This window comes from Trachypithecus francoisi, unplaced genomic scaffold, assembly GCF_009764315.1.
Source record: "Trachypithecus francoisi isolate TF-2019V2 unplaced genomic scaffold, Tfra_2.0 Lachesis_group2, whole genome shotgun sequence".
Taxonomy (NCBI): Eukaryota; Metazoa; Chordata; class Mammalia; order Primates; family Cercopithecidae; genus Trachypithecus; species Trachypithecus francoisi.
In genome coordinates this window covers 70,045,613-70,063,546 of record NW_022681465.1, presented here as the reverse complement: position 1 = coordinate 70,063,546, position 17,934 = coordinate 70,045,613, and the positions used below count along the sequence as shown (strand labels likewise).

The 17,934-nt window shown below is 43.1% G+C and overlaps 1 protein-coding gene across 2 annotated transcripts in view; it reads left to right on the top strand.

Moving 5' to 3' along the window:
• CAPSL (calcyphosine like) overlaps positions 1-17,934 on the top strand; it is a 50,081-nt gene that overhangs the window by 7,436 nt on the left and 24,711 nt on the right. Inside the window, exons 1-2 of one of the 2 annotated variants that reach the window (XM_033179352.1) lie at positions 13,876-14,158; positions 17,179-17,315. In XM_033179352.1, coding sequence (XP_033035243.1) covers positions 17,179-17,315 — 137 coding nt within the window. In that variant the 5' untranslated portion in view covers positions 13,876-14,158. Of the gene's footprint in view, positions 1-13,875; positions 14,159-17,178; positions 17,316-17,934 lie in introns of those variants that run through there. The other variant, XM_033179353.1, reaches the window with a different exon arrangement.

The following is a 17,934-nucleotide window of genomic DNA, read 5'->3' as shown; positions in this document are numbered from 1 at the left end:
TCATTTTCAGAGACAGGACCTGCTTCTATTATGAGTCGCTGGACACAATTCATAACTGATATACTCATCTACACTGATGTTGGCACTATGACATTGGATTTCTTTTTTTTTTTTTTTTTTGAAACAGAGTTTCGCTTTTGTTTCCCAGGCTGGAGTGCAATGTTGCGATCTCAGCTCACAGCAATCTCTGCCTCCCGAGTTCAAGCCATTCTCCTGCCTCAGCCTCCGGAGTAGATGGGATTACCGGCATGCGCCCCCATGCCCTGCTAATTTTGTATTTTTAGTAGAGATGGGTTTCTCCATGTTGGTCAGGCTGGTCTCAAACTCCGGACCTCAGGTGATCCACCCACCTCAGCCTCCCAAAGGGCTGGGATTATAGGTGTGAGCCACCGCGCCTGACCTGACATTGGATTTTTATCCCTTAACACTTTTTGGTTTTCTAGAAGTATCAGTTAAGAACAACTAGGATACAAATAATTGACTAGATTTCTAAGTGGTCATAAAATAAACATTAAATAGACAAATGACTCCAAAAGAAGCATTCATTCTAAGGGACTGCAAGATAGTTACTAAGTGATTTTGGTGACTAATGGCTGCAAAAGGGCAAATGTCCACCAAAGCTGTGGCTTTACCTGCATCTAAAAGGGTGATAGAAGATGTACCAGTTGGGCTTTGTCCTTGCAGTGGGTTTGAAATAACTTTTTGAGGTCACAACTTAATAGCAAAAATGGAATATTTGAAAGTTACCTGGTTGATCTTAAGCGCATAACCATTGAAACCAACAGAAGTTTTATTTTTCTTTTGTCTTGGTTTTATTTATTTGTTTATTTATTTCTCTATTTTGCAATTCAGCTAAATCTTTGCTTACCTTCACATAGTTTAGGTAGCTTCTTACTCTGTTTCTTTAAGATGTTGCATCGAGCAGGTTTACCTAACTCAGAATAGACTGTAAGCTATTTCTTGGTAAAAACCCCAGAGACAAGGCACAGCAAAGGGAAAAGCAACATGGAGAAGACAGCAAGGAGAGAGCTATTAGGAGAGTGCATGCCCCTGACATTCCCAGTGGGTGCTTATTATGACAAGGACCCTGTAACCTTGGGGCCTCTGTATTTTATTAAACCTGTTTTTTTTTTTTTTTTTTAACCACATTGTGTCAGTTACATGGGTTCTTGAATATTATGCCAAGCTGTTTATTTTGTTCTCTTTCATAGTCAAAAGTGCTGGAGAGGCTGCTACTTGACAACATTCTGCTGAGAGAAGTGGTTATAATGGAGTGACTTTCTCTCTCCTCATGATTCTCAGGGGTGAATCTCTTCTCACACTGGATTGCTAGTTATTTTACCAAGCTAAAGGTCACTATTTACGGTTAGTCCAAACATAGCAGGAATAAGCTTTTTGCCCTCTGTATCAGTTAGGAATAATTTGACTGCAAGTGACTGAAGACCTGACCGACAGCTGATTAAACAGATAATGCAAAGAGATTATGCTTCTCACAAGATAGGAGTGTGAAGTCAAGAAGTTGTCAACATTGGTTCAGCAGCTCGATGATGTCAGGGCTCTAAATTGGTATGGATATGATTCCCTTGGCCCTTCCCTCATGATTGTGTAGAGGCTGCCACAGTTCCAGACATTACATCCTCACTCAAGGCATGAGGAAGGCAAAAGAGATGAGCGAGATATTCCAGAGCTCTCAGCACTTTCCTTTGGGTCCCTTTGGCCAGAACTGGTTCCTATGCCTATCCAGTAGAAAGTGGAATACAGCAGAGAAAAAGGGGAATAGAATGACTTTGTCTCAGCCAGGTGGCAGTGTCTAAAAAACTAGTTGTAATTCAAATTTAATCAAGTTAAAACTACTTCTAGGAATGTAAACTTCCAAGGGTTGGAACCTTGGCTGTCTCATCCATTCCTCTTGTATGGCACATAATAGGTGTTTGATAAACATGTGTTAATGCAGAACCAAGACTAGAGTGAGGCAAGTTAGGTGTTTAGGGTGCACTATTTAAGGAGACACTCATTCTCAGGCTTGGGCAAATGTATGGTTGACATTTGCATGATTCTGAGACTGTGTGCCTCTTTAAACATTATGCCTTTTTCTTACTTAGCCCTACCCCCAACCCTGGTTCAGTGAATAAAATGAAATATGAATATGTATGAAGTAAACACTTTATCACAATGATATTTATAAAATATTATTTTTAAAATGTACCATATCACAAACATTAAAATAAGGACTGAATTCACATCTCAAAGATCAATAGAAAGAAGTAAAGACTGTGGTTTAGCATAAATGGGCGCTACACAAACCTGTCTATTGAGAGTGGCTGCAACATGCATTTTAAGCATTTTGAGAAAATGTATTTTGATGCACAGAAAAACTGGTAAGATGCCAGACTTCAGTGACATCTTATTTCCACAGTATGCTATGTCACTTAAGTATAGATGAAATGCCGTCATACTTTATGTGGTATGTGGAAGTTGGCAATCCAAACAAAAACCAGATGTTTCATATATTCATACATTTTAGAAAAAATTTTAAAAATAAATTGTGGGAAAATAGTAAATGATGTGAAAGGTAATCAGTGCAGAAGTTTTGAGTTTGATTTAAAAATCCTCACGCATCATTTTTTTTTTCCTTTTTTATTGTATTTTAAGTTCTAGGGTACATGTGCACAACATGCAGGTTTGTTACATATGTATACATGTGCCATGTTGGTGTGCTGCACCCATTAACTCATCATTTACATTAGGTATATCTCCTAGTGCTATCCCTCCCCCCCTCCCTACCCCACAACAGGCCCCGGTGTGTGATGTTCCCCACCCTGTGTCCAGGTGTTCTCATTGTTCAGTTCCCACCTATGAGTGAGAACATGTGGTGTTTGGTTTTCTATCCTTGTGATAGTTTGCTGAGAATGATGGTTTTCAGCTGCATCCATGTCCCTACAAAGGATATGAACTTATCCTTTTTTATGGCTGCATAGTATTCCATGGTGTATATATGCCACATTTTCTTAATCCAGTCTGTCATTGATGAACATTTGGATTGGTTCCAAGTCTTTGCTATTGTGAATAGTGCCGCAATAAACATACGTGTGCATGTGTCTTTATAGCAGCATGATTTATAATCCTTTGCGTATACACCCAGTAATGGGATGGCTGGGTCAAATGGTATTTCTAGTTCTAGATCCTTGAGGAATTGCCACACTGTCTTCCACAATGGTTGAACTAGTTTACAGTTCCACCAATAGTGTAAAAGTGTTTCTATTTCTCCACATCCTCTCCAGCACTTGTTGTTTCCTGACTTTTTAATGATCGCCATTCTAACTGGTGTGAGATGGTATTTCATTGTGGTTTTGATTTGCATTTCTCTGATGGCCAGTGATGACAAGCATTTTTTCATGTGTCTGTTGGCTGCATAAATGTCTTCTTTTGAGAAGTGTCTGTTCATATCCTTTGCTCACTTTTTGATGGGGTTGTTTGTTTTTTCTTGTAAATTTTTTGAGTCCTTTGTAGGTTCTAGATATTAGCCCTTTGTCAGAAGAGTAGATTGCAAAAATTTTCTCCCATTCTGTAGGTTGCCTGTTCACTCTGATGGCAGTTTCTTTTGCTGTGCAGAAGCTCTTTAGTTTAATTAGATCCCATTTGTCAATTTTGGCTTTTGTTGCCGTTGCTTTTGGTGTTTTAGACATGAAGTCCTTGCCCATGCCTATGTCCTGAATGGTATTCCCTAGGTTTTCTTCTAGGGTTTTTATGGTTTTAGGTCTAACATTTAAGTCTCTAATCCATCTTGAATTAATTTTCGTATAAGGAATAAGGAAAGGATCCAGGTTCAGCTTTCTACTTATGGCTAGCCAGTTTTCCCAGCATCATTTATTAAATAGGGAATCCTTTCCCCATTTCTTGTTTTTGTCAGGTTTGTCAAAGATCAGATGGCTGTAGATGTGTGGTATTATTTCTGAGGGCTCTGTTCTGTTGCATTGGTCTGTATTTCTGTTTTGGTACTAGAACCATGCTGTTTTGGTTACTGTAGCCTTGTAGTACAGTTTGAAGTCAGGTAGTGTGATGCCTCAAGCTTTGTTTGGTTTAGGACTGTCTTGGCAATGCTGGCTCTTTTTTGGTTCCATATGAACTTTAAATCAGTTTTTTCCAATTCTGTGAAGAAAGTCATTGGTAGCTTAATGGGGATGACATTGAATCTATAAATTACCTTGGGCAGTATGGCCATTTTCACGATATTGATTCTTCCTATCCATAAGCATGGAATGTTCTTCCATTTATTTGTGTCCTCTTTTATTTCACTGATCAGTGGTTTGTAGTTCTCCTTGAAGAGGTCCTTCACATCCCTTGTAAGCTGGATTCCTAGGTATTTTATTCTCTTTGAAGCAATTGTGAATGGGAGTTCATTCATGATTTGGCTCTCTGTTTGTCTATTATTGATGTATAGGAATGCTTGTGATTTTTGCACATTGATTTTGTATCCTGAGGCTTTGCTGAAGTTGCTTATCAGCTTAAGGAGATTTTGGGCTGAGACGAGGGAGTTTTCTAAATATACAATCATGTCATCTACAAACAGGGACAATTTGACTTCCTCTTTTCCTAATTGAATATCCTTTATTTCTTTCTCTTGCCTGATTGCCCTAGCCAGAACTTCCAACACTATGTTGAATAGGAGTGATGAGAGAGGGCATCCCTGTCTTGTGCCAGTTTTTAAGGGGAATGCTTTCAGTTTTTGCCCATTCAGTATGATATTGGCTGTGGGTTTGTCATAAATAGCTCTTATTATTTCGAGATACATTCCATCAATACCAAATTTATTGAGAGTTTTTATCATGAAGCACTGTTGAATTTTGTTAAAGGCCTTTTCTGTGTCTATTGACATAATCATATGGTTTTTGTCTTTGGTTCTGTTTATATGCTGGATTACATTTATTGATTTGCATATGTTGTACCAGCCTTGCATCCCAGGGATGAAGTCCACTTGATCATGGTGGATAAGCTTTTTGATGTGCTGCTGGATTCGGTTTGCCAGTATTTTATTGAGGATTTTTACATCGATGTTTATCAGGGATATTGGTCTAAAATTCTCTTTTTTTGTTGTTGTTGTGTCTCTGCCAGGTTTTGGTATCAGAATGATGTTGGCCTCATAAAATGAGTTAGGGAGGAGTCCCTCTTTTTCTATTGATTGGAATAATTTCAGAAGGAATGGTACCAGCTCCTCCTTGTACCTCTGGTAGAATTCGGCTGTGAATCCACCTGGTCCTGGACTTTTTTTGGTTGGTAGGCTATTAATTATTGCCTCAATTTCAGAGTCTGTTATTGGTCTATTCAGGGATTCAACTTCCTCCTCGTTTAGTCTTGGGAGAGTATATGCGCCCAGGAATTTATCCATGTCTTCTAAGTTTTCTAGTTTATTTGCATAGAGGTTTTACAGTATTCTGTGATGGTAGTCTGTGTTTCTATGGAGTCGGTGGTGATATCCCCTTTACCATTTTTTATTGCATCTATTTGATTCTTCTCTCTTTTCTTCTTTATTAGTCTTGCTAGTGGTCTATCAATTTTGTTGATCTTTTCAAAAAACCAGCTCCTGGATTCAATGATTTTTTGGAGGGTTTTTTGTGTCTCTATCTCCTTCAGTTCTGCTCTGATCTTAGTTATTTCTTGCCTTCTGCTAGCTTTTGAATGTGTTTGCTCTTGCTTCTCTAGTTCTTTTAATTGTGATGTTAGAGTGTCAATTTTAGATCTTTCCTGCTTTCTTTTGTGGGCATTTAGTGCTATAAATTTCCCTCTACACACTGCTTTAAATGTGTCGCAGAAATTCTGGTATGCTGTATCGTTGTTCTCATTGGTTTCAAAGAACATCTTTATTTCTGCCTTCATTTCGTTATGTACCCAGAGGTCAGGTTGTTCAGTTTCCATGTAGTTGAGCAGTTTTGATTGAGTTTCTTAATCCTGAGTTCTAGTTTGATTGCACTGTGGTCTGAGAGACAGTTTGTTATAATTTCTGTTCTTTGACATTTGCTGAGGAGTGCTTTACTTCCGACTATGTGGTCAATTTTGGAATAAGTGTGATGTGGTGCTGAGAAGAATGTATTTTCTGTTGATTTGGGGTGGAGAGTTCTGTAGATGTCTATTAGGTCTGCTTTGTGCAGAGTTGAGTTCAATTCTCGGATATCCTTGTTAACTTTCTGTCTCCTTAATCTGTCTAATGTTGACAGTGGGGTGTTAAAGTCTCCCATTATTATTGTGTGGGAGTCTAAGTCTCTTTGTCAGTCTCTAAGTACTTGCTTTATGAATCTAGGTGCTCCTGTATTGGGTGCATATATATTTAGGATAGTTAGCTCTTCTTGTTGAATTGATCCCTTTACCATTATGTAATGACCTTCTTTGTCTCTTTTGATCTTTGTTCGTTTAAAGTCTGTTTTATCAGAGACTAGGATTGCAACACCTGCCTTTTTTTGTTTTCCATTTGTTTGGTAGATCTTCCTCCATCCCTTTGTTTTGAGCCTATGTGTGTCTCTGCATGTGAGATGGGTCTCCTAGATACAGCAAATTGATGGGTCTTGACTCTTTATTCAATTTTGCCAGCCTGTGTCTTTTAATTGGAGCATTTAGTCCATTTACATTTAAGGTTAATATTGTTATGTGTGAACTTGATCCTGTCATTATGATGTTAGCTGGTTATTTTGCTCATTAGTTGATGCAGTTTCTTCCTAGCATTGACGGTCTTTACAATTTGGCATGTTTTTGCAGTGGCTGGTTCCTGTTATTCCTTTCCATGTTTAGTGCTTCCTTCAGGAGCTCTTGTAGCGCAGGACTGGTGGTGAAAAAATCTCACAGCATTTGCTCGTCTGTAAAGGATTTTATTTCTCCTTCACTTATGAAACTTAGTTTGGCTGGATATGAAATTCTGGGTTGAAAATTCTTTTCTTTAAGAATGTTGAATATTGGCCCCCACTCTCTTCTGGCTTGTAGAGTTTCTTCTGAGAGATCCGCTGTTAGTCTGATGGGCTTCCCTTTGTGGGTAACCCGACTTTCTCTCTGGCTGCCCTTAACATTTTTTCCTTCATTTCAACTTTGGTGAATCTGACAATTTTGTGTCTTAGAGTTGCTCTTCTCAAGGAATGTCTTTGTGGCGTTCTCTGTGTTTCCTGAATTTGAATGTTGGCCTGCCTTGCTAGGTTGGGGAAGTTCTCCTGGATCATATCCTGCATAGTGTTTTCCAACTTGGTTCCATTTTCCCCATCACTTTCAGGTACACCAATCAGACATAGATTTGTTCTTTTCACATAATCCCATATTTCTTGGAGGCTTTGTTCATTTCTTTTTACTCTTTTTTCTCTAAACTTCTCTTCTCATTTCATTTCATTCATTTGATCTTCAATCACTGATACCCTTTCTTCCAGTTGATCGAGTCAGTTACTGAAGCTTGTGCATTTGTCATGTAGCTCTTGTGTCATGGTTTTCATCTCTATCAGTTCGTTTAAGGACTTCTCTACATTGGTTTTTCTAGTTAGCCATTCATCAAATCTTTTTCCAAGGTTTTTAGTTTCTTTGCGCTGGGTTCGTAATTCCTCCTTTAGCTTGGAGAAGTTTGATTATCTGAAGTCTTCTCTCAACTCGTCAAAGTCATTCTCCATCCAGTTTTGTTCTGTTGCTGGCAAGGACCTGCGTTCTGTTGGAGGGTGAGAGTCTCTCTGATTTTTAGAATTTCTGGCTTTTCCATACTGCTTTTTCCCCATCTTTGTGGTTTTATCTACCTTTGGTTTTTGATGATGCTGACGTACAGATGGGGTTTTGATGTGGATGTCCTTTCTCTTTGTTATTTTTCCTTCTAACAGTCAGGACCTTCAGCTGCAGGTCTGTTGGAGTTTGCTCGAGGTCCACTCCAGACCCTGTTTGCCTGGGTATCAGCAGCGGAGGCTGCAGAAGAGTAAATATTGCTGAACAGCAAATGTTGCTGTCTGATCGTTCCTCTGGAAGCTTTGTCTCAGAGGTGTACCCGGCTGTGTGAGGTGTGAGGTGTCAGTCTGCCCCTAGTGGGGGATGTCTCCCAGTTAGGCTACTCAGGGGTCAGGGACCCACTTGAGCAGACAATCTGTCCATTCTCAGATCTCAAACTGCGTGCTGGGAAAACGACTACTCTCTTCAAAGTTACATCTGCAGAGGTTTCTGCTGTCTTTTGTTTGACTATGCCCTGTCCCCAGAGGTCGAGTCTACAGAGGCAGGCAGGTCTCCTTGAGTTGTGGTGGGTTGCACCCAGTTTGAGCTCCACCTGGTTCGGCCACTTTGTTTACCTACTTAAACCTCAGCAATGGCAGGCACCCCTCCCTGAGCCTCGCTGCCGCCTTGCAGTTAGATCTCAGACTGCTGTGCTAGCAATGAGGGAGGCTCCATGGGTGTGGGACCCTCCGAGCCAGGCACGGGATATAATCTCCTGGTGTTCCATTTTCTAAGACCCTTGGTAAAGCACAGTATTAGGGTGGGAGTGACCCAATTTTCCAGGTGTTGTGTGTCATGGTTTCTGCTGGCTAGGAAAGGGAATTCCTTTCCCCCTTGTGCTTCCCGGGTGAGGTGATGCTTCGCCCTGCTTTGGCTCTTGCTCGTTGGGCTGCACCCACTGTCCTGCACCCACTCTCTGACACGCCCCAGTGAGATGAACTCGGTACCTCAGTTGGAAACGCAGAAATCACCCGTCTTCCGTGTCGCTCACGCTGGTAGCTGGAGGCTGGAGCTGTTCCTATTCGTCTATGTTGGAGCCTAATCCCATACATCATTTTAATTAAAACAAACAGAGAAAAAAATAGCTGCTGCAAGAGGAAGAGGCTAAGTAAAACTTTTTATCTTAACCAGAAGGTATTTACACTGAGCCTTAATGACTTGAAAACCCAAGCAAGGACTTGAGATGGGAGAAGGGGTCATGTTTAGGGACTGTGAGTAGCCCGGCTTTGCTCTGCACTGCCATCCTCACTCTCTGCTGGTATGAAATCCAGCAGCACTCCAAAGCATTCTTTTCCCTGAAGTTTTTCTTTTCCTGCATCTCTTATTTCAGGGACCTTCTCTGAGTCCCCAAAGCAATTAATCAGTTTTAAGCAACATCATGGTGTAGCTGTTGCATGAAGTGACTTAGAACTGTTTTCAAGGCTGGGCATGGTGGCTCACGCCCATAATCCCAGCACTGGGGGGGCCAAGGTGGGCGGATCACAAGGTCAGGAGTTCGAGACCAGCCTGGCCAACATGGTGAAACCCTGTCTCTACTAAAAATACAAAAATTAGCTGGGCGTGGTGGCAGGCGCCTGTAATCCCAGTCACTCAGGGGGCTGAGGCAGGAGAATCACTTGAACCCAGGAGGCGGAGGTTGCAGTGAGCTGAGAACACACCACTGCACTCCAGCCTAGGGGACAGAGCAAGACTCTGTCTCAGGAGGAAAAAAAAAAAAAAAATTGCCAAAACAATTGTTTTCAGCCCTGGCTCTGCTACTCCCTAGTGACACATTCTCAGACAAGTGACCTGGGTTCTTCAGGTCTCTGCTGACTTCCTGTAATAGGGCAGCAGTATTTGATAGAATCCACCACATGAGGCAATGTGTGGATGTATGTAAAGTCTTTAGCCGAGGGCTTGGCCCCCAGCATAGTTACAACTGTATTACTACATGTTCTCTTCATGCCTTTATCTTGCCCTGTGTTGTGTTATAATAAGGCCCTACTCCTCTTACTAGAGGGTGACCGTGTAATTCCTATAACTTATGTTCTCAAATTTAGGGATACATGAAAACCAACTAAAAACAATAAAATGCCCAGCCACAGCATCTACACCAAGAGAGTCTAATTTACTGCGCTTGGTGAGCGCTGTGGGCATCTTTGTTTTTCAACAGCACCCACAGTGGTCCCAAGTCTTTCTCTATTGCAGGGCTTCTCGACATCATTACTGCGGACATCTCTGACTGGTAATTCTTTGTTGCCAGGGGCCATCTTGTGTATCTTGTGTAGGATGTATAGCAGCATCCCTGGCCTCCACCCATTAGATGCCAATACACTCTACCCTACTTCCATTGCAACAACCAAAAATGTCTTGCAGGAGGCATTATCAAATGTCTCCTGGGGGTTGGGGGGATTGTATCCAGTTGAGAAGCACTTCTCTATAATTATCGCCTGAAGAGTTAGCACAGTGCCTTGCATAGCTAGTGGTGCTAAGGGCATGTTCAGTTGATTCAAACTCAAATGGGCTCCGTGAAGTAACTCTCACGAAGTCAACCACACTGACACACATTCTTGTCTGAGGCTTCTGTGTACTGCAAAAGCCACATACTCAAACTGTCAGAGTCTTCAGTTTCAGTCTCTTTGGGAGGACATCATTATTTATTCATTTCCTAGCCACCTGCTAGGCTATACTCAACACCTAGTGCTATGGTTTGAATGTTTGAAATTCATGTTGAAACTGAATCTCCAATACAATAGTATTAAGTGGTGTGGTCTTTAGGAGTTGGTTAGGTCACAATGACTCCTCCCTCATGAATGAGATTAAGGTGTTTATAAAAGTGACTTTGCAAATTGTTCAGCCCTTTTTTGCCTTTCCGTCTCTTCTGCCATGTGAAGACACAGCATTTGTCCCCTCTGGAGGATCCTGAATTCAAGGCACCATCTTAAAGGCAGAGAGAATAGTTCTTGCCAAGCACCAAATCTGCTGATACCTTGATCTTGAACTTTCCAGCCTCCAAAACTATGAGAAAGAAATTTCTCTTGTTTATAAATTACCCAGTCTATGGTATTTTGTTCCAGCAGCACAACTGTACTAAGACATCTGAAATGCAATATATATTTCAGAAGGGCATTTTCTAAGGGGAAACTTATTGAGGAACTACAGGTTTTTGCCATCTACCACGTAGTAATAGCTAGTTTATTGAATGGACTAAAATCAGTGCAGATGGTTTAATTTTTTTCCATTAATTGCCTTCAGACATGGTCTGTTGTATCTCTCTTCTCATATTGGGATGATGTTTCAAGTATTGAAAGGTCCACTGAGTCCTAATCAAAATTTCAACCTTATACTCAGTTTCCAAGTACAGAGAGAAAGAGCAAAAACCATATCAGGTTCCCCATCCCTATGGGGGACTAGTCTCAGTGCTCAGGATCAAGCCTGAGCTAGCAGAAATAGGAAATGTTTTGTCTTGGATGAGAATTTAAAAGAAGGTAAATGTTTTCCACCTTCTCGGAACTAGCTTGATGCCCTACAAGCCTCATCAGTAGCTGCCTACTGTATACATTTCTCCTTTCTTCTCTTCTCATGGTAGAACGTTTTAAAAAAACCTGGGGTTGCTACATGGAACCATTGTAGCAACCCCAGGTTTCTTGCTATTGAAAATAGCTAATGTACTTGCACAGGTATCTAACCATTACAGAAATGCCTGCAAATGTTCACAAGGCAAAAATAAAGACATGGCTTGGTGTGGGGAAAACGGGCTCAATAGCATCAAGAGGTGGGACAGGCGCTCGGAACAACTGGACTGCAGAGGGCTGCTGTTGTCACAGGGTTGGACCTGCAGGACTTCCTCAACAGGACAGCTTCCTCGCAGTACCTGCTGCTCCAAGCAGTGGGGTGCAAAAGAAGACTGTCCAGGAAACATATGGTCCAGCCATCACAACTGCACGTCCCTGTCAGCGGGGAAGCCTCCTTTTCCTCCTCAAACACATCTCGCCTCTGTCCCCTACACCACATTTGCTGTCCCTTTCTATTTATCTAATTCTGTCCCTCCCTCTCCACTTTAACACAGGTTAACCCTGCTCTTCTCTAAAGTTCATCTGAACTGACTAAACCTGCTTCAGTTCCCTTTCAAGGAACTATCCTTTCCCTGAAAAAGGAAAACCAGGAATGTACTGTCAGAGAAGTCAAAGGAGGGAGGGTTTCTTGAGGGTGAAGTGAGAAGTTTCCATTGGATTTTGCAACGAAGAGGATGTAAAAGCCTTGGTGCTTTATGATGTCTGGATCAATGATCTCTAGGGTTGCCTCTTTAGCAATAAGATCCCCTTCTGTGTTTGCAGGTAGTTGGCTGCAGATAGAGAGGAACAGAGAAAGAGGAAGAGAGAGAGATGTAATTCAGCTTACTGCCACCAGGGAGCACCAAAGACAAGTCAATAGATGCGGGCTCGGGCTAGAGCGGTTCCCTCTTCTAAGGGTCCACTTAAATCTGTCTCCGAACCTTATAGAGGGAACCGTGAGGATATAGACCCCACGCATTTTCCGCTTTCCACATCCTTCCTACAATAATTCGCAAAATCCAGGCCCACAGAGAGTTTGGCGTGGCAGTCGGTTGTGCACCGGGACAGTGAAATGAGACAGCCTTAATCGGACCACTGCTACTGTGGCTCCACTGTGCCTCTGTCCCAAATCTCCAGGCTTCTGTGAATATCCTCCCTTGCCGCCAGCCATTGGAGGGTGGGGGTGGAGAGTGTAAGCAACAGCTCTGGATGCCAGCCCCGAGTCCACCCTCTCCCTCAAACTGCAAGTTCTGCCACTGGCCATCTTGTATCTCTTCCTCTCTCTCCGTCCACACCGTCCAGGCAGCATAGCTGGGAACAACAGTCTCCCACTGGCTAGCCTGTCCCACCTTCCTATCCATTCTTTTCACTGTACAATGCAAACGGCCTTTCCCTTTTTAAGAAGACTTTGTGGTCTCCTGTTGCTCTCAGGACAAAATCCAAACCTCACCCTGACACCCCAGGCTCTTTCGGATCTGATGGCTGCCCGCCTGGTCAGTGTCATCTTTACCCCAAATTCTCCTTTCCCTACTTCCTCCGAATCTCCACGACTGTTCATCTCCCCCTGCCACCCATACATCTATTCTCCAACCATACTGAAATACTTATACTTTCCTAATTATATTGGTTTCTCTCTTACCTTGGTCTAACAGTTGGTACACCTGCTATCTAAAATATCCTTCTATCCCCACGTCCCCAGCCTCGATAACTACCACCTTCCATTAGGATGAAAGCTCAGACATCACCTCCTCTGAGAGGTCCTCAAAAAGCCCCACTCCCAGGCCAGGTAAGCAGCCCTCCCTCTTGTGATTGTATCCTCCACTCAACCTCCAGGCTGTAAGCGTTGTCTTGGTCCCGCTTTCATACTACCCCTGGCACATTGCGTGGCGCTTCCTGAGCTCTTAGTAGACCTGCGTGGAAGGCAGACTGAACCGCACGCCTGGCCGGGGGACTGCGCAGACGCCTGAGAACACGTGGTGGCGCTGCGGCCAAGTGGGTCGGGAGTGCAACCTCTTCTCCGCCTTGCACAGGGATGCGCTCCGTTGTCACCACGCCGGATCTTTAAGGTTCAGACAGAGTCTTCTGCAGGCAGGAACATTTTGTGCACTGCTGTGAAGTCAGTGACATATGTTTGGGTACTGACTGTTGCCCTGGTGCCTGGCGCCTTTATTGAAACTTCAACGCTGAGGAGCTCCCTTCTTCACTTGAGATCCTGTGCAATCCTGCCTTTCTTAAAAGCCCCGGTGCTTAATAAACTTTATGTTTTCTGTTCTGCTTAAATATAGGAGATCAGGATTCAAACTAATGAAGACTCTAGGCTATTCAAGGGCTTGCTTCTCTGAATAATTCCTCACACTCCCACACTCTGTTCCTGCATAGTGCCTTGAAAAGAGTACACAATACAATTAGCTAGTGGTTGGTGAACTGGGTGATTCAATGATTAAAAAGGATGGTTACTATGGTCATTTCAAGTTTCATGGTAGGGTAGCAGGAGAGAATGGACTTTTTTTTCCCCTTGAATTTATTAAAGACTCCAGATAAAAATTGCCCACATCATCGCTGGGTAGGATCAGCCACAAGAGGTGGGACAGCCTGGAGTACTGGGCTGGCTATTTCTTGCCTTCCTGGACTTGATCCCACTTTCCTATGAGAAAGCACCATCAAACTGTGCTTTGAGATTCTTAGATTTTATTTCATAAACCACAAACATGATGAAGCAGAAAGAGCCTTGCTTGGGAATCAGAAGCCCTCTGTTTTGGTCTTGGCCAGGGACTTTTGAGCAAGTCACTTTGCCAACCCAAGCCTTCGTTTCCAAGTTTGCAAAATGAGGTTGCACCAGAGGATCTTCAAGGGTCATACAATCCTAACAGCGTGTGGATTACTGTGAGCCACGTTTCCGTGTGACTTGGGCAAGTTACCTGATTTCTCTACATCCTAATTTATTTATCTGTGAAATACCAATAATAGTAGTAACTAGCTCATGGGCTTGTTTTACTTTTTTAACTTTTGCTAATTTACCAAGATGAGTACATGCCCAGCACACTTTAAAATTTATTTTTTGAATTGACAGATAAAGTTGTATTTACCTTGTATAACATGATGTTTTGAAGTATGTATAATTGTGAAATGACTAAATCAAACTAGTAACATCTTGCATGGGTTTTATTTTATTTAGATGAATACACATAACATAAACTAGCAATTTTAAAGTGTATATTACATTCACAATGTTGACAAACCACCATCTATATCAAGTTCCAAAACATTTTTATTACCCCTGAAGGAAACTTTACACTCATTAAGCAGTCACTCCCCACTGGCCCTCTCACCCCAGCCCCTTGCGACCACTAATTTGCTTTCTGTCTCTATAAATTTGCCTCTTCTGAATATTTCACATAAATTAAATCGTGCAGTGTGTGACATTTTGGGTCTGGCTTCTTGTACTTAGCATAGTGTGGCCAAGGTTTATCCACATTGTGGCATCTGTCGGTACTGTGTTCCTTTTTATGGCTGAAGAGTATTTCATTGTATGGCTACACGACAATTTGTTTATCCATTTATCCATAGATGGATGTTTGGTTTGTTTCTACCTTTTGGCTGTTGTGAATAATGCTGCTATAAACATGGGTATATGTGCATTGGTTTGAGTTCCTGTTTTCAGTACAGCTCACGGGGTTGTTGTGGGAACTGGACACATGCTTACTACCTAGTCGGGGCATGGGGGCAGCACTAATGCCTTTAATATTATTCTGAAGGTGTGCAAAGAGTGTCCTACTAGGGATCTGTCCCAGATCCAGGAGCCAGATCTCACTTTCTCTCCATGACTGGTTTTTAGTCTCTGTTTCTCTTCATTCTCACTTACTGTCATGTATGGCAGGGAAAAACCAGAACAAAATGAATAAGGTGGATAAGGTAGGGGAGATGTCATGGGAAATGAGAATGGGAGGTGTATGGCTGGGGACAACCATTGGGCAAGTATCATGAAGCAACATCGAGGGTCAGGAAATATGGTGGTGGTCCTGGGAAGGATCAAGACGCTGAGGTGGGTTTGGAGAATGAGAAGTGCATGTTGTCGACACCTCTTCCTGCTTCTATAGGGGTTGGGGTGGGGATGGGGCACATGCCACTAGCAGTGTATGGTCAGGGCAAGGGAATGGCTCAGGCAAGGATGAGTAAGGCAGCCGGAGATGGCTAGATGAGTGAATTGGTGGTTTTGTCCGTGACTCAGGATTCTGGCTGTTAATGAGGGGAGAGTTAGTGCTGAAGCTGGGAATGAGCTCTGGGAATTGTCAGCTTGAGGTCGGGTGACAAAATAGTAATAAGCAAACACCAGGTATTAGAAAGCTAAAGCTGCCAGGAAGGGCATGGTCTTGGCTGCAGGTGTCCCTGTTGGATGAGAATTGGAACATGCTCCTTGTTTGTGCCTAGCAGGAACGGAGATGGAAGTCTCTAAGAGCAGGGTGTGCCACCATCTTGAGTTCCAGGGAACCTCTGCTTAGGTGCCAGAGGAAGCAGAGGAAGACTGTGTAGCTTTAGACAAAGCAAGTTTTCCTAACGTGGAGTAAAGCAGCTGAGACCTAGACAGGTTTCATTCTTGACCCGAGGTTCAAGAGAACTGAAAGGAATTGCTCCCATCTTCACCCACATACTGGGAATCTGGATACAGGGCAAGAAGGTGGAATCCTGTATGTTGGCTCGGTTGAGACTGCAAGAAAGTGGCCATGTCAAGTGTGTGCATCCCTGAATTGTCTATTCTAGCCTCAGTTATTGACTTGATGAGATTCCCTTTCCCAAAAGTCAAATAAGGAGTACCCTGTGTAGGAGACCTTTCAGGGTGTATAGGAGAACAACAGTCTTAGCATAGATGAGGTTGTGAATCTGCAGGTTGCTCTCTTTGATGAAAATAATTCTGTCCTAATGTAGCACTTAGGGGAAGTGCCAGAATTTGACTAGGGAGGGAGCCTTGAAGCCAGGGTGGAACCACATTCTAATACTATTTTTTTTTCTGCACATTGCATGCTGTCCTTTGCACATCCGTCAAGCCTCTTGCCTCTCATTCTTTTTATTTCACAACTCACAAGTAACTTCTAGAGCCTCCTGAGAGCCCCCATGAGAATTAGTGTCTTTTGAAGCTGGAATGGAATTTAAAGACCATCTTATCCAATCCTCCCATTTAACAGAGGAGGAAACACAGGCTGTGAGATTCACTCACAGGGAGGTTACCAGGCAGATGGGGGTGAGGAGTAGGGGGAGTTGTGGGATGGGGATTGAAGAGTCAGGACTATAACTCAGGTCTCCAGGCTTCCAGCCCAGTGCTCTTCCCACTGTTGTGCAAGCTTTGAGAGCTCATGTGTGGTTACAGGAGTTTGTACGTCCCTTGGGGACCACTCAGGAGACAGCACTTCACTGCACCCATCCTAAGAACCTTGTTAGGTGTTAGTGGACACTAACCTGTGAATCAAGGAGACCATACCCATTACTAGTAAGAATAATTAAGGATCAAGTGCTGAAAATCTCATTCCAGACAGAAGCAACAAAATCAGAGGAGAACATTAAATGTGAGGGTCAAGGGAATATGGAAAATTCCACATAAAATAATATGGCATATGAGGGTGGTTCAAAAAAGAGAGTATAGAGAAACTGGACTTCTTTTATGGATGGAGGAGGGCCTCAGAAAGATCACAGCATCTTGGGAAATGGTGATATATTTAAGATTATTGTCTGGGCTGGAGAAACCAGATGTCCTCAGGACTAGATAAGTAAGTTATAAATATGCCAGGCACACAGTTGGCATAGAGAAAAATGGGAAATTCTGAGAGGTTTCCTGACAGAGAAGGCTGCAGATTTCCTTCTCAGTGAGGCTGCTGTCACCCTGCCCAACCAGAGGCAGTGGCAAGGACTCTGCTAACATGCTATGGCTTCCCCTCAGATGGCAGGGACAGCACGCCATGACCGAGAGATGGCAATCCAGGCCAAGAAAAAGCTCACCACGGCCACCGACCCCATTGAAAGACTCCGACTGCAGTGCCTGGCCAGGGGCTCTGCTGGGATCAAAGGACTTGGCAGGTAGGACTCAGCTACACGTAGCAGGGAATGGAGTGGGAAGGAACGACTCGGCCAGGTGAGGCTAATGTTGGCCACGTGGTCTTGAGCAAGTCATTTCCTCCTAGGGCTCAGTTCCTTATTTGTAAAATGTGGAGTGTATAAGAGTTGATCTATGAAGTCCCTCATAGTTTTTGAATCTTAGTCCCAGATTCAGCAAGACTCATATCTGCTACAAGACAGTGCAGCTCTGGGAGAATATGAGGTAAAGGGAGAAGCAGCATGTGCCCTGGCATGGAGATTCTTACCAGGACAATGAGAGGAACTCTCTCTGCAGCTGTGATAATAAAGTCCAGGGTGGAAGAGGGAGGAAGGAACAGCCATTTATCCCTAATTGCAGAATTTGGAGTCTTGCTCTCAGGCAATCATTTCTCCGTCACTTCGAGGGACACTGGTATTGCTTGTCAGATAACTGACCGCTCACTGCCAATGAGGTTCTATCAGCTGGGTAGCTCCTGTTCTCCCACCCTCTGTCCTCTGAGTGTGAATAGTTTTAAGGACTGAGAAACCCAAGGGGAAAGAAGATTGTGAGCCTCCTGAGGGCAGGTCCTGTGCATCATAACAAACTCCATCAAGAGCCTGC